This window comes from Odocoileus virginianus, chromosome 22 (assembly GCF_023699985.2).
Source record: "Odocoileus virginianus isolate 20LAN1187 ecotype Illinois chromosome 22, Ovbor_1.2, whole genome shotgun sequence".
NCBI classification, from domain to species: domain Eukaryota; kingdom Metazoa; phylum Chordata; class Mammalia; order Artiodactyla; family Cervidae; genus Odocoileus; species Odocoileus virginianus.
The window spans coordinates 16,793,519-16,807,077 of NC_069695.1; the positions used below are offsets into that span (position 1 = coordinate 16,793,519).

General features: G+C 39.2%; 1 protein-coding gene and 1 pseudogene across 3 annotated transcripts in view; one reads left to right on the forward strand and one right to left on the reverse strand.

Moving 5' to 3' along the window:
* The first annotated feature begins 1,029 nt into the window (after positions 1-1,029).
* LOC110127707 (spliceosome-associated protein CWC15 homolog pseudogene) lies at positions 1,030-1,762 on the forward strand (annotated as a pseudogene).
* Positions 1,763-6,736: 4,974 nt separating this feature from the next.
* Positions 6,737-13,559, reverse strand: part of ANKRD12 (ankyrin repeat domain 12) — a 93,456-nt gene continuing 86,633 nt past the window's right edge. For all 3 annotated transcript variants that reach the window (XM_020878039.2, XM_020878036.2, XM_020878037.2), the window contains 3 exons: positions 12,136-12,279; positions 9,702-9,797; positions 6,737-9,078 (listed from right to left, as the gene is read on the reverse strand). In XM_020878039.2, the coding sequence (XP_020733698.2) occupies positions 8,893-9,078; positions 9,702-9,797; positions 12,136-12,279 (426 nt within the window). In that variant the 3' untranslated portion in view covers positions 6,737-8,892. The remainder of the gene's footprint in view (positions 9,079-9,701; positions 9,798-12,135; positions 12,280-13,559) is intronic.

Below are 13,559 nucleotides of genomic sequence, written 5' to 3' on the forward strand. Positions count from 1 at the left end.
TCTTGAGAGTCCCTTGGACTGCAAGGAGATCCAACCAGTTCATCCTAAAGGAAATCAGTCCTGAATATTCATTGGAAGGACTGATGCTGAAGCTGAAACTCCAATACTCTGGCCACCTGATTCGAAGAATTGACTCATTGGAAAAGACCCTGATGCTGGGAAAGATTGAAGGTGGGAGAAGGGGATGACAGAGAATGAGATGGTTGGATGGCATCACCGACTCAATGAACATGAGTTTGAGTAAGCTCCAGGAGTTGGTGATGGACAGGGAGGCCTGGTGTGCTGCAGTCCATGGGCTTGCAAAGAGGCAGACACGACTGAGCAACTGAATTGAGTGGGATTAACTGGGCTTCCCTGGTGCTCAGATGGTAAAGAATGTGCCTGCTATGTGGGAGATCTGAGTTCAATCCTTGGGTTGGGAAGATCCCCTGGAGGAGGGCATGGCAACCCACTCCAGTATTCTTGCCTGGAGAATCCCCATGGACAGAGAAGCCTGGCAGGGTGCAGTCCACGGGGTCACAAAGAGTCAGCCATGACTGAGCAACTAAGCACAGTAGGATTACCTATTTAACCACCTACTCTGTCCCTATCAGACTAGCTAATGGGGTGGATTACATTATTGATATTAGTCCATTTTTATACAGTAAGTATACTTTTCAAAAACCATCCCTGAAAATTATCTGAAAGCAATAATTAAGTGTACACAAATTTAAGGATCTTATTCTTGGAATTACTTACTGGTTAAATGACTATGATACTCCAGTGCAAAGTGGTAAACCAGCTATGAAAAATAGTATTATAGATCAGAGGTTTACAAACTTTGTATTCTCAGGACCCTTTTACACTCTTGAAGATTATTGAGTGCTCCAAAGATATTTTGCTTATGTGTGCTACAGCTATCAAAACTTTTGAAGTTAAAACTAAGAAATTTCAGAAATATTCATTATTTCACATATTATGTACTCTCTAAAAAATATGTGAGAGGAGGATGAAAAAGCAAATAAGGTATTAGAATTAAAGTAAGGATGGGGGGAGCAGTCATGAGGGCGTCTGTATGATCTCCAGAGGCAGCGGCGTCGGAGCTCGGCCAAACATAAAAGATGACAACAGCAGCTCGGCCAACTTTTGAACCTGCAAGAGGTGGAAGAGGAAAAGGTGAGGGTGATTTGAGCCAGCTCTCAAAGCAGTATTCAAGCAGAGACCTACCCTCTCATACAAAGATAAAATATAGACAGACCACTCAGGATGCCCCTGAAGAGGTTCGAAACCGTGACTTCAGGAGAGAGTTGGGGGAGAGAGAGCTGCTGCAAGAGAAAAAAACAGAGATCGGCCAACCCGAGAACATACAACCTCTTCCTCAGTGTCAAAGAAGCCCCGATTGGACCAGATTTCTGCTGCCAACCTTGATGCAGATGACCCACTAACAGATGAGGAAGATGAAGATGAAGATTTTGAAGAGGAGAGTGATGATGACGACACTGCAGCTCTTCTTGAAGAGCTGGAAAAAATTTTTAAAAAAGAAAGAGCTGAAGAGCAGGCCAGGAAGGAACAAGAACAAAAGGCTGAAGAAGAAAGGATTCGTATGGAAAACATTCTGAGTGGAAACCCTCCTCTTAATCTCACCGGCCCATCCCAGCCTCAGGCCAACTTTAAAGTTAAAAGAAGGTGGGATGATGATGTTGTCTTTAAGAACTGTGCAAAAGGTGTAGATGATCAGAAGAAAGACAAAAGACAGGGAATGCAGGTCGCTTCTAGAAGCTAGAAGGGGAGACTCTGTGCCCTTCTAGCTTCTAGAAGCGACCTGCATTCCCTGTCTTGTGTCCCTTTCACCATCTGCAAGGCCAGCAGTACAGCATCTTCAGGTCAATAAGCCCACTTCCCTTCCACCCTCCCTCTCCCTCAATGCCCCCCCTTCTCTCTTCCTCCCTGTTTCTCAGCTCCTCTACACATCTTTCTCAGACTCTCTCCTCGTCACAAAATTCATAACTTTCTCATGTTTCCAAAGTTCCTCTTCCCATGTAGATTGACATGCACAGCTCTTTGGGATTAGGATGTGGACATCTTCATGGGTGGGGTTGGTGGAAGCAGTGAAGCTAGGGGAGGGGGAAGTTGTCTTGCCCAGTATAGAAGGATAACAAGGACAATTGTAGCTTCTTACCTCTGGGTCTCTCCTCACTCCAGCCAATACACCCCAGGAGACAGAGAGCAAAAGGATCACCAAGGCACAGTGCTGGGTGCCCCCAGCACTGGAGGGCTGGTAAGCACTCCAGTTAGTCTGGAGTCTCCACTTTGGAGCTTCCTTACAGGAGCGTGGGCAGATCGCCCAGTCCAGCCCATGGGAAGAGGAAGCTGGGCTTGCCTGGAGGAGGCATCCAGCCTGTGCACCACACAGCCCAGTGGAGACAGGAAAACCACTCTGTGTCCTGGAACTGGCCAACTGCCCCAGGCTGGGTACTCCAGTTTGGAATCCACCACTCCCCTCTTCATGCTTTGCACCCAAGAGACTCAGCTGAATTCGCGTATTTGATTTACAGATCTAAAGGGAGCCAGTCTACCAGCTTCTCAGCTGCCCTGTGGGGGTAAGATTTAGGGATGGAAGGCCCTTTGGGGAGAAGCCTCCTTCCCCCATCCTCGCCCTGCTCTTCCCTCCCTGCTTTGTGGTGGGAATTACCACAAAGCTTTCAGAAGAAAAACACTGAGTTCCAAAGGCCTCTCAAGTCTTGTTTTAAACATAAAGAAATGCAGAAAATCTTGAGGCTATTTCTATTTTGTTTCAAGTTCTTAAGATACTCCTAATTCCCTCTGTGAGAAATGGCTGTGAATCCACCAGGCAGGACGCCCAAGGGAGCTCTTCCAAGGCTCAGGACCCAGTAAACCTCTGGGGAAGCTGCTGGCCCACCTGCAGGGAGAATATGCTGTTTTGGCAGAAGATGTTTGTACAGCACTATCAAAGGCTATTGAGAGATTTACAAATCATTCTGGAAAGCTCCTAAGGCCTCTCAAATCATAAGTAAACACTACTCACGGCTCACTCTTGCCTACCAGATTAGGTCCAAACTCTGTAGCTTCTCTAAAATACTTTTTTCAACTGTTTCCTTTGTTCTGATTACAGAAAATTTAAAAATTATGGAACCTCATGCTCACCCCTGGCCATTTTAGCCTCTGGAGATTGCACCTTATTTTATGTATATTCCTTCTTTTTTAAGTCACATGTAGTGACATGCTTGTGAAAAATGAAATGATGCTAAGAATACTTCACTGCAACATGCTTTTTCCCACCTGGCATATCTAGAACATCTTTTCATGCTACTAAATGTAGAATCTTTTTTAGAGGTTATACAAATACTCTCCATAAAGCCAAGGTGGTCTATTTGCATGCTTCATTCTTTTCTACTCCTGTATCCTGCACATTTTTCCTTTGGCTTTGGACAGGATTTTTTCCCTTGTTGCATAAACCCTATCCACTTTTTTTCTAAGTTATTGGAGTATAGTTGATTTACAAAGTTGTGTTTCAGGTGTACAACAAAGTGATTCAGTTATACATATTATTAATATCCACATTTTTCAGACTTCTCTATTATAGGCTATTACAGGATATTGGCTCTAGTTTCCTGTGTTCTACAGTAGATCTCTGTTGTTTATTCATTCTACATATAATAGTTTGTACCTGCTAATCCCAAACTTAGTCCATCCCTCCCAAACCCTCTCCCCCTTGGCAACTACAAGTGTGTTCTCTACACCTGTGAGTCTGTAGGTGAGTTCATTTGTGTCGTATGTTAGACTCCACATATAAATGATATGGTATTTGTCTTTCTCTTTCTGACTTTACTTAGTATGAGCAGTCTTCATTGTCTGAAAACCTTGCTTCCACTCTGAAACTCATGGGTATGAAGTGAGAGGCGAATGGTTCCAGGGCAGGTAAGAGGGGACCTAAGACTGTATCACAGCTGTGCTGATGTTTTATCCCACGGGGAAACACAGCAATTCTGAGACAAGAGTTCTTTCGAGACTGAGCTGGGGAGGGCTAAACACAACAAAATAATTAAAATAACAATAAAACCAACCCACGCCAAAAAGCCCATAGGAAGGCAGTTGGTTTCCTACTTTTACCTGTTTGCCAGCATCTGCTTGTTCACTCCCTTGGAATTAGTGATGTTTTTGGACTTTTGTCTATTTCTATGTCTGAAATGGAGCACGACCCTATGGTCCTTGTCCCCCATGTCCTCTGCCTGCCTTCTGTCTGTGGAAAAACTAGCCAAAAAAATAAGTTAATCAGAGAAATGAGAATATGCAGAAACAAGGAAAACAGTTAAGAGAAACCAAATAATAATAGTCATTAAGCATAGTCAAGGACCTTTGGTTCCTCCTCCAGGGCTACAGATAATATTCTGAGCTATATCCTATGAGCCATCTTATATGTACTGAAACCCCCACCAGGTAGAAGTTAAACTGTATGACGACCCGACCGTAACCATGACATAGCTGCCACAATTCCTAGAACTGGCCTCAAGGAAATGGGAACAAACTGACTGTGGAATTGAAGACTAGCTATCACTGATGACCAATTTCAAGGTGACTATCAGAGCTGTGCTGTTTCTGCACATTGCCCCCACCCTCAGCCTATACAAACTCTAGCCCACTGATGGTGAGAGGAAAGAGTGGGCCTTTGGACAGAAGTCTATCCTCCCCTCAAGTTGTCAGCATCCAAAATAAAGCAAGCTTTTGCCTCTTTATTACCTTCTGAGCAGGGAGCAGCTGGGCCCCACTTATGGTTACATGTTGGGAGTACACTTTTAATTAAGATGTTTCTTCATGAAACTTCCACCACCTAACTTACTTCTAAGAGCCAGAGCTTCTTGATGCTTTCTGGAGGACAAACTGCTCCTTCCACCATATCCAGCCTGCGGTGTCACTTGTTCAGGGAACCAGATGGCTTTAACAGGGCTTCCATCTGAAGTATCTCAGATTAGACTGTACCATTCAAGATTTTCTGCTCTCTGCCCTTCAACAATGGCTTCAGCTTTTTGCCTTCAAGCCTGTCAAACTTTTCAAGTTCTGAGGTTTTTCTTTCTTTCCTTCAAGCTCTTTAAAATACAGATGTCACATTCATCCCTTTCGTTTTTAAATATCATTCCCATCTCACAAAGCATGTTGCTGTGATTCTCTTTCCCTTTTAGGAAAACAGAGTTTTTGTATTCTCCAAATATTCCAGTTGGGATGGTTACACAGTAGTTTAATTAAAGCATTTTGAGATAGTTAAAAATATACTACTATAATTTATTTTAGCAAAACTGCTTACATAAGAATGTTTGAAATGATACAACATTGTGCCTTAATCCCTATCACTAAAACCTAAATGCATGGATATTCACACATTCCTTAAATTCTTATGGACATTAATAAAGACCTGACAAAGGATTTGTGTGCAGAATAAAAACTTCCTATAAATCAATCAGTAATAAAAAGACAACACAATGAACACTTGAGGACTTTTCACACAATAAAATGTACAAATGGCCACTAAACATATTAGCAATGTTCAAACTCCCTAATCATCAGATATGCAAATTGAAAGAACAGGAAGATACCACTACATATCCCTCAAAACTGCTAAAACTGAAGACTGACAAGTCAGTCTTTCCAAATGTACTTTTTCACTGTTTAAATGCTAATGCTTAAACTCTAACCTTTTTAGCCATCTAATTAGGAATTATTTAAATTTTAAGGTTTGAAAAGGATTTTTTTAAGAAGTTGTGAAAATGTTTTTTTTTTTTCAAAAATACAAGAAGACAAGACTACCTCATGAATTTTAAAAAGTCAATTTTCCCTACATAAAATTTTGGGCTTTTATGTGTCAGAGATAGAATAAAAAATATTGTTAACTTTTTGGATAGCTAAATATATACTTAGCATTGCTCAACTTCTAGAGTAACTGTCTTATTCTTCAGTCTACTAAAATGAACTTCATAGGGTCTTTGCTTGAGATTTTTAAAGTTAAGTCTGCAGCATGTCTAACACGTAAAATTCATTTTTGAGACCTCATTACTGAGTAGACAAGGCTAATTTTTGTCTTAGAAAAAGGTTGTTTCCCAACAAATGAGTATTTTACCATTTTGCCACCTGCTCAAGTAAACACTGGTGTTGGGCTTGGAGTCATGTGGGAGTGGAAAGTAAAAAATTAAAAATAAATCACTTATCACACATTTCACTCTTATTTTTTCTATAAAAATATAACTCTTTATTAAATAACATGCACAAATATCAACTAGTCATTTATTAAACAGATATGATTTAGAACAAGATTTAAAGAAATACAAATCCTTAGGTACAATTTAGTATCTTGTTCATGATATTTGAATAGTTAAAAAAAAAATCACTGATTAAACTAACCATCATTTATTTCTTTCAGAATCCTATATCATTTTAGTCATAGACTTCACTCCAAGTTTTTTTCTAGCATTTCAGAGCTTCAGAATATCTTTAATATCAAGAGCCCTTAACTACTTACTTAAGTATGAATTCCTCTGGAGAAGGCATTCACTTTTTTTTTTCCTAAGCTATTCCAATTAGCTTCGAGTCACTTTACAGAGGGAATCTGCAGAAGCATAATCATGGCAGACAGGCTCCAGCAACTTGAGGTACCGTTGAAGAGGGAGAGAACTGTGGTTAGTACTAAGACGCTGGGGTGACTAAAAAAGGCCAGATTTCTGCTTGCTTGGTTTTTCTCTTCTGCAGCTTGTTCTGTTTGGCCAAACAGTGATTTTTTTTTTTTTTTTCCTGCGTGCCCCATCTCTGGTTGAACCATCAGAACAAAATGCTGTATGAACTTCCCCTTCTCATGTTTTCTGTGACTTCAATGCTCAGTAATCTGTTTTTTTTTTTTACTTTTAGGCAAAAGTATAAACAAAATTTGCATTAATTTTTTCATATTAAAAAGTATTGCTTTTATAAATTAGCTTTTAATGTTCCCAGCCTTAATAAACTTAACTTCAACAAAACCAGTGCTTTAAAATCTACCCTGCCTTTCTTGGCCTCATTTATCCAATAAAAAAGGCCAAAATCTTTCATCTAAATTTCTAAAGACTACTACATCCAATCTTTATAATAAAGTCCTTGCACTGTGTATTTTTCACATGTGCTGCTTTATTGCGCATGCCAAGTACAGTATGAATTAAAATATAAACTGAAGTAAAAATTCAAAACCCCTAAGCTTAATATATACCTTTGCACTCAAAAACTTCAATTTTACATTCTTTCCCATTAGCTGGGACTTCCAACTTGTTAGCTGAATTTAAATCACTTTATTCCTTATATATTCTCTTTTACTTCTATTGGAATAAAAACATCCAGTATTATTTTATAATTCAAGAAGGTATTACGGAAAGTTCTGTAAATTTTATTTCATATACTTATGACCAATTTTACATATAACCTAATTTTCTTTCCAAAAATGTTTAATAAGTTTAGCAGCAGGTTTCAAATCTGAAATATTCCTGAACATTTAATTGACATCATGTTATAGGAGAAACTGGACTTTTTCTACATATATTGCTAATTATTTTACTAAAAAACAGCATACCAAATCTTACTTTAATTATAAAATTCTGAAAAGTATGTTTTGCTTCTTGATACAAGGAAAAAATACAACATATTAATTTTTCATAAACATTGCAGAGGTCAATAGGAATATGCCCATTGCTTTTACTTATTGTGACTACCAAGGATTTCTTTCTTGAGTATTCAGTTTTTATTTAAAAGTGCAAAGGTTATTAAGCTTAAAACATTATATTTGAGCAATGTAAAAAAGTTTTACAATGATTTAACATGACCAATAAAATTTATTAAACATATTTACATATATTCACAGATTCTTTCATACTTGAGTATTAAAATAGACATTTACAATTTCAGAATTTTCATTCAAAGGCATTTTTTGGGGGGAGGGAGGAGAATAGGCTCTATCGTGAGATGAAGAAAGAGCTGTTTCTTTGCATGACTAATTCTAAATAAAATGTCCAACATAGTAAGTCAAAGGTCCTACCCTGGGAGACTGGTATGAAACACCTTACACTACCGCCAGGCATCACTGTGGAGAGGGTTAAATTATAGGAAGCATGCAGCTAAGTCACAGTCTCTACAATTCTGTGATGGTAACAAGCTAACGCAGACACGCATGCCTTATTTAAAGGTCCTGCTACCTCAACACACTATCACTACACTCCATACCATACAAACTACAACTTTGGTCCAATAAAACATTAGACAAAACAGGTTTACAATTATCTCTTTGTATATGTTTTGACTACCAATCCCTTTGTATACATTTTGACCATTAATTACAAGATTTACATCTGCACAATATGTATAAAATAAGTTATTAAAAAGGAAGACAATATTAAAACTTTCGAAAAGAAAGCTATACAATTAACTTACAGATAAAATAAACTGAAGAAATTTTGTGCCAAGTTTTCCTTCCACATTAGAAACTATTTGGTAGGAACTGCGCCTTTTAGTTTGTTGATCTATTTTAGCAGACTGTGACAGAACCTGAACACCCGCAGTCACCTCGTACAGAGCGCTAACAGCTTCCAGCGCCATTAGCAGCCCCCTCTGCTTCCTACTCAACTATGACATCTGCCAACGGGCTCCAATGTGAGTCACATTCCACCAATATAAATAGTAGTTTTCAGTTAGAAACTGCTTGGATCTAAGATCCAAAATAATTCTTTTCATTTTTAATAAAATGACAGTGTTTACTACATCACCAACTTTAGTTGAACTTTACTAACAATTGTGAAGGCATAATATTGTATTTTTGTCAAAAGGCAGCACTCCACAGCACAACACTCTTGAGCCTCATTTGTTTAAGATACCACCAGGAAGTAACAGCTGCTATATAGGAGTCAATTCAAAGTCATCGTTAACATCAACCAGGGGAACGTAAAACTCCTGAATTTCATAGATGCTGATAGATTTATAGGTGGCAGGATCAAGTTCCTGGAGTTTGAGCTGCCATTCTAACCTCTGGACGGCATTTAAAGCTGCAGCTTCATGCTGTTGCCTCATTAAAAGACAGGTCTATTTAAGAGAAGAGAAGAATTGATTATTTATTAAAAACTGCTTTGTTTAAAACTTAATCTCATGCATTGTTTCTTTAGGGAGCAAGATGGATATACTAGGGTATGTGAAGTTTCTGAGTTACGTCCATTTATGGTTTACTCTGTCTATATCGATATCCATACACCAAATCCTTCTGGGCCTGTGATTTCACACTCATCTAACAGACTTCAATTTGAAACTGTTCTTTTGAGCAATAAAATTTCAAGTTATCAGAAGAATTATGAAAATCTAAGGAAGAGTGATTTTTAAAATAATTCAAGCCAAACAATTTTCTTTACAGACTATTGGCAAAATAACATTTCTTGTCTTCCTGTTCTCCCCCTCCTCTTGTACAAAGGATAACAAGCACGAAGACCCACTTCAGAAACAGCTTTTTCTGTGGCAGCTGCACCTTTGATACTAAAATGAATTAAAAAAATGGGCGGGGGGCCCTTTTCTTCATTTATCTTCCAAAGTGTGACCAGCGTGAGGATTCACAGCTTACCATCTTTCATTACCTAACCACTCCTCTATCACACAGCAACAGTTTCTGTTGATGAAGGGGAAGCATCCAGTTAAAGTGAACTTCTAAACATACATACCTTTAATTTGTCGAATTTATCATCCACATCTTGTAACCAAGACATGAACTGTCTTGCATTAAAGCGATCCCTCACAGAAGTTTTACTGTCATCAGACTGAAACAGAGTATTAAAATAGTTGGATATTACAAAATAAAATAACCTACTTTAAAAAATCTATATGCCATTGTATCTTTTTATAGTATATTCTACTTTTAAAGGAATAATGAAAGTATATTTCAAAGAAAGATAACATCTAACTTGAGTATTTAAAAAGGCTGATAAAATATTTCCATACTGAGCTGATTAGTTATTAGGATTATTAGGATGTTGGGTTTAGTAAGTAATTAAAGAGAACCTTACTGCTCTGTGAGTCAAGAATGTCTCAAAAAGGCATGTCATATGATGTATTACATGCCTGTGACCTTATTAACATATAACTGATCATGAAACTCATTTTAACGTGACAGTTGGCTCAGACCTGGTAAAGAATCTGCCTGCAACTCAGGAGACTTGGGTTTGATCCCTGGGTGGGGAAGACCACTGGAGAAGGTAATGTCAACCCACTCCAGTATTCTTGCTTGGGAAGAATAGCCAGAGGAGTCTGGAGTGCTGCAATCCATGGGGTCGCAAAGAGTTGGACACGACTGAACTACTAACACTGTCACTTACCACATGTTGGTAGTAAACAACGAGGTGGCAGACAGGGCTTTGGGGCGGACATTTCTCCCAGGACCCAGTCCTTTTGTAGGACCTATTCTCTGGAGAGTTTATAAGGAAATCCTACACCAACTCTTAATAATACCAGTTTTGGTATTTCATTAAGATAGGCAATATTCAAATGTCAGCTTTGTATCCTACTGTGTAATCTCAAACTGATTACATACTCCTTCAATTTTCTATTCTGTAAATGGGGTTAAGAGCATCTCTTTACATCTTGTTTGAGAACTGACTTGTGAAGGCCTTGTTCTAATGCCCAGGCAACAGGCAGCTGCCTCCATGACTGCCCTGCCCAACTTGACCACCAGCACCGCCACAGGGGTATCCAGGCCTCATGCAGCCCCACTACCACACTGCCCACATTCTGAGCTGTGACCACTTTTGCCCTGGTCTTCAGGAAAGATGTGTTGACTATTTTAAATTTTATCATTCAATCCTTTTTAATATTACACGTTTATCTGGAAAATGAAGAGGTCTGAAAAGAGAACAGCCTACCCAAGGAAGTGGACTTGTTCCTTAGACCCTCTGCAGCTCTGGACAAGCCTGCTCCTCAGTCGAGAGAGACTATCTATCAACTGTAAGGCCAGCCATACAAGGACGGGCAACAGGCCCACAGTCGTTCTCAACGATGACTACGTTCTGTTGACTGTGGCGTGATCCTTTTTAGCCTCTGATCAGTCTGGGTTTACTAGGAAAATTCACTTTTCAGAAATTCTCTTTATGACCTGTCTGGGACTCCTTTTTCTCCTTTTAAAAAAGATGAGAAAAATTAAGCCCAGAAAGAACTAAGTAATTTTCTCTATAGTATACCGCATATACTTTGTTTCTCTATGGTTGGCCTGATTTAATACAGCATTTCCTGGGACTTCCCTGGTAGTACAGTGGTTAAGAATCTGCCTGCCAATTCAAGGTACATAGGTTTGATCCCTGGTCCAGGAAGATCCCACAGGCTGCAGAGCAACTTAGCCCTCGAACCGCAACTACTGAAGTCCATTTGCCGAGAGCCCATGCTCTTCAACAGAAGCTCCTGCCATGAGAAGCCTGTGCACTGCAACTAGAGAGTAGCCCCCATTCTCCGCACGAGAGAAAGCCTGTACATGGCAATGAAGACCCTGCGCAGCCAAATAAATAACTGACTTTTTTAAAAAACCCAGCATTTCCTAGTCTTTTTTGGCGATAATCCTTCATTGTCTTGTGTTTATACTTTTATATTCTTTTATGACAGGTGAATTTCATTCTGGTTTATGAACCACAAAAAAATTCTGACGACTGATGTCTGGTTCTGGATTCCTGAAATTTATATGTGGCAGTTCATGTTTTCAAACTACAGCTACAGTTTCCCATAGTTCTTTTAATTTATCCCAACAACACCCAAGATCCAAATAAAGCCTGGCCCTCTCTCAGCACTGACTCAACCCGGGTTCCACCTGCCAATTTTTTTTAGCTTCCAGCTTTAAGCTTCCCAGTTGCTCGAAGGTCAGGGTCGGGGTATAAAATCCATGACAGACACAACTCACAAGTTATCTATAAAATGACGCTATCTTAAACACACACGAATCTGTTCTGTAATTGTCTTGATTTAATGACGTTCAGAGGGCCAGGTGATCTGGAAGTGCTTCACTCATTTTTGCCTTTGTTGTGCTTTACTGACTGCTAAACTCAAGTTTGTCCTGAAGATACCAACTACCAGAGGCGCTGCTGTCCTGGGGGCACTGAGGCAGCAGGGAGGCCTTACCTGGGCATCCAGGGGCACGCTGTACACTTCCGCGTCCAGGAGAACCGTGCATGCACTGAATGGCAGTGTCTGATTTGCCAGTGTCCTTGCAGCTCTGTAATGAACCCGAAGAACCTCCTGTTCATTGGATACAATGAGTTTTTCCTAGTTGAATGAAGAATTAAAAAAAAAAAAAAAAAAACAACTCTTCAACCACTTGTTTTTTTTTTTTTTTTAAAAATCACTTAAAATGTTAAAAGAACTTGAATCTCAGATCACTTAAAATGTTAAAAGAACTTGAATCTCAGAGCAGTTTCTCCTTCATAGTAAGGCTGATAAATGAGAACTCTGAGAACTCTAAAAGTAAATTTTCTTTCCAGAATTGGCAGTCTCTTTTTAAAAATGATCTTTTGAAAGTGTACAATGATGGCTTTCATTAATAATATATAGTCATCTACTGGTATCTGTGGGGGATGGGTTCCAGGACCCTTGTGGATACCAAAATTCATGGATGTGCAAGTCCCTTATATAAAATGGGATCATATTTGCATATAACCTACACACATACTCCCATATACTTAAAATCATCTCTATATTACTTACAATACTTAAGACAATGTAAATGCTAGGTAAATTTGCCAGTATGTGGCAAAATCAAGTTTTTCTTTTTAAAACTTTCTGGAATTTTTTTATTAAGTATTTCAATCCACAGTTGGTTGACTCCATGAATACGGAACCTGTGGATATGGCAGGCTGACTGTATTTACCAAGATGTATTACCAAGATATTGTTACCACTTAACTCCAGGACATTTTTGTCACCCCAGGAAGAAATACCTGGGCCCACCAGCGGTCACTCTGCATTCCCCTTCTGCCCCTGGCAACCTTAACTCTACTTCTGGTCTCTATGAGTTTACTTGTTATGAACAGTTCATACAGGTGGAATCAAACTGTGTGGTCTTTTGTGACTGGCTTCTTCCGTGTCACATGTTTTCAAGGTTCATCTGTGTTATAGCACACTTCACTTCCATTCATTTTTACATTTTATTTATCTATTCATCAGTTGACGGCTCCTTTGGGACATAGTGAATAAGGCTGCTATGAACATTCATGCTCAATTCTTTGTTTGAATGTGTATTTTTATTTCTCTTGGGTAAATAACTACGAGTGGGATTGCTGGGTCATATGGTAGGTTTATGTTTAACTTGTTGACAAATTGCCAAAATGTATTCAACAGCAAACTCCGGGAGTTGGTGATGGACAGGGAGGCCTGGCGTGCTGCAGTCCACAGGGTCACAAAGAATTGGACATGACTGAGCGACTGAACTGATTCAACAGCAGTTGTGTCATTTTATGTTCTTGCTAGCAAGGTAGAAGATTCCAGTTTTTCAAACCCTTGCCAACATTTGTTATTATCTGTCTTTTTATTATACGCATTCTAAGTGT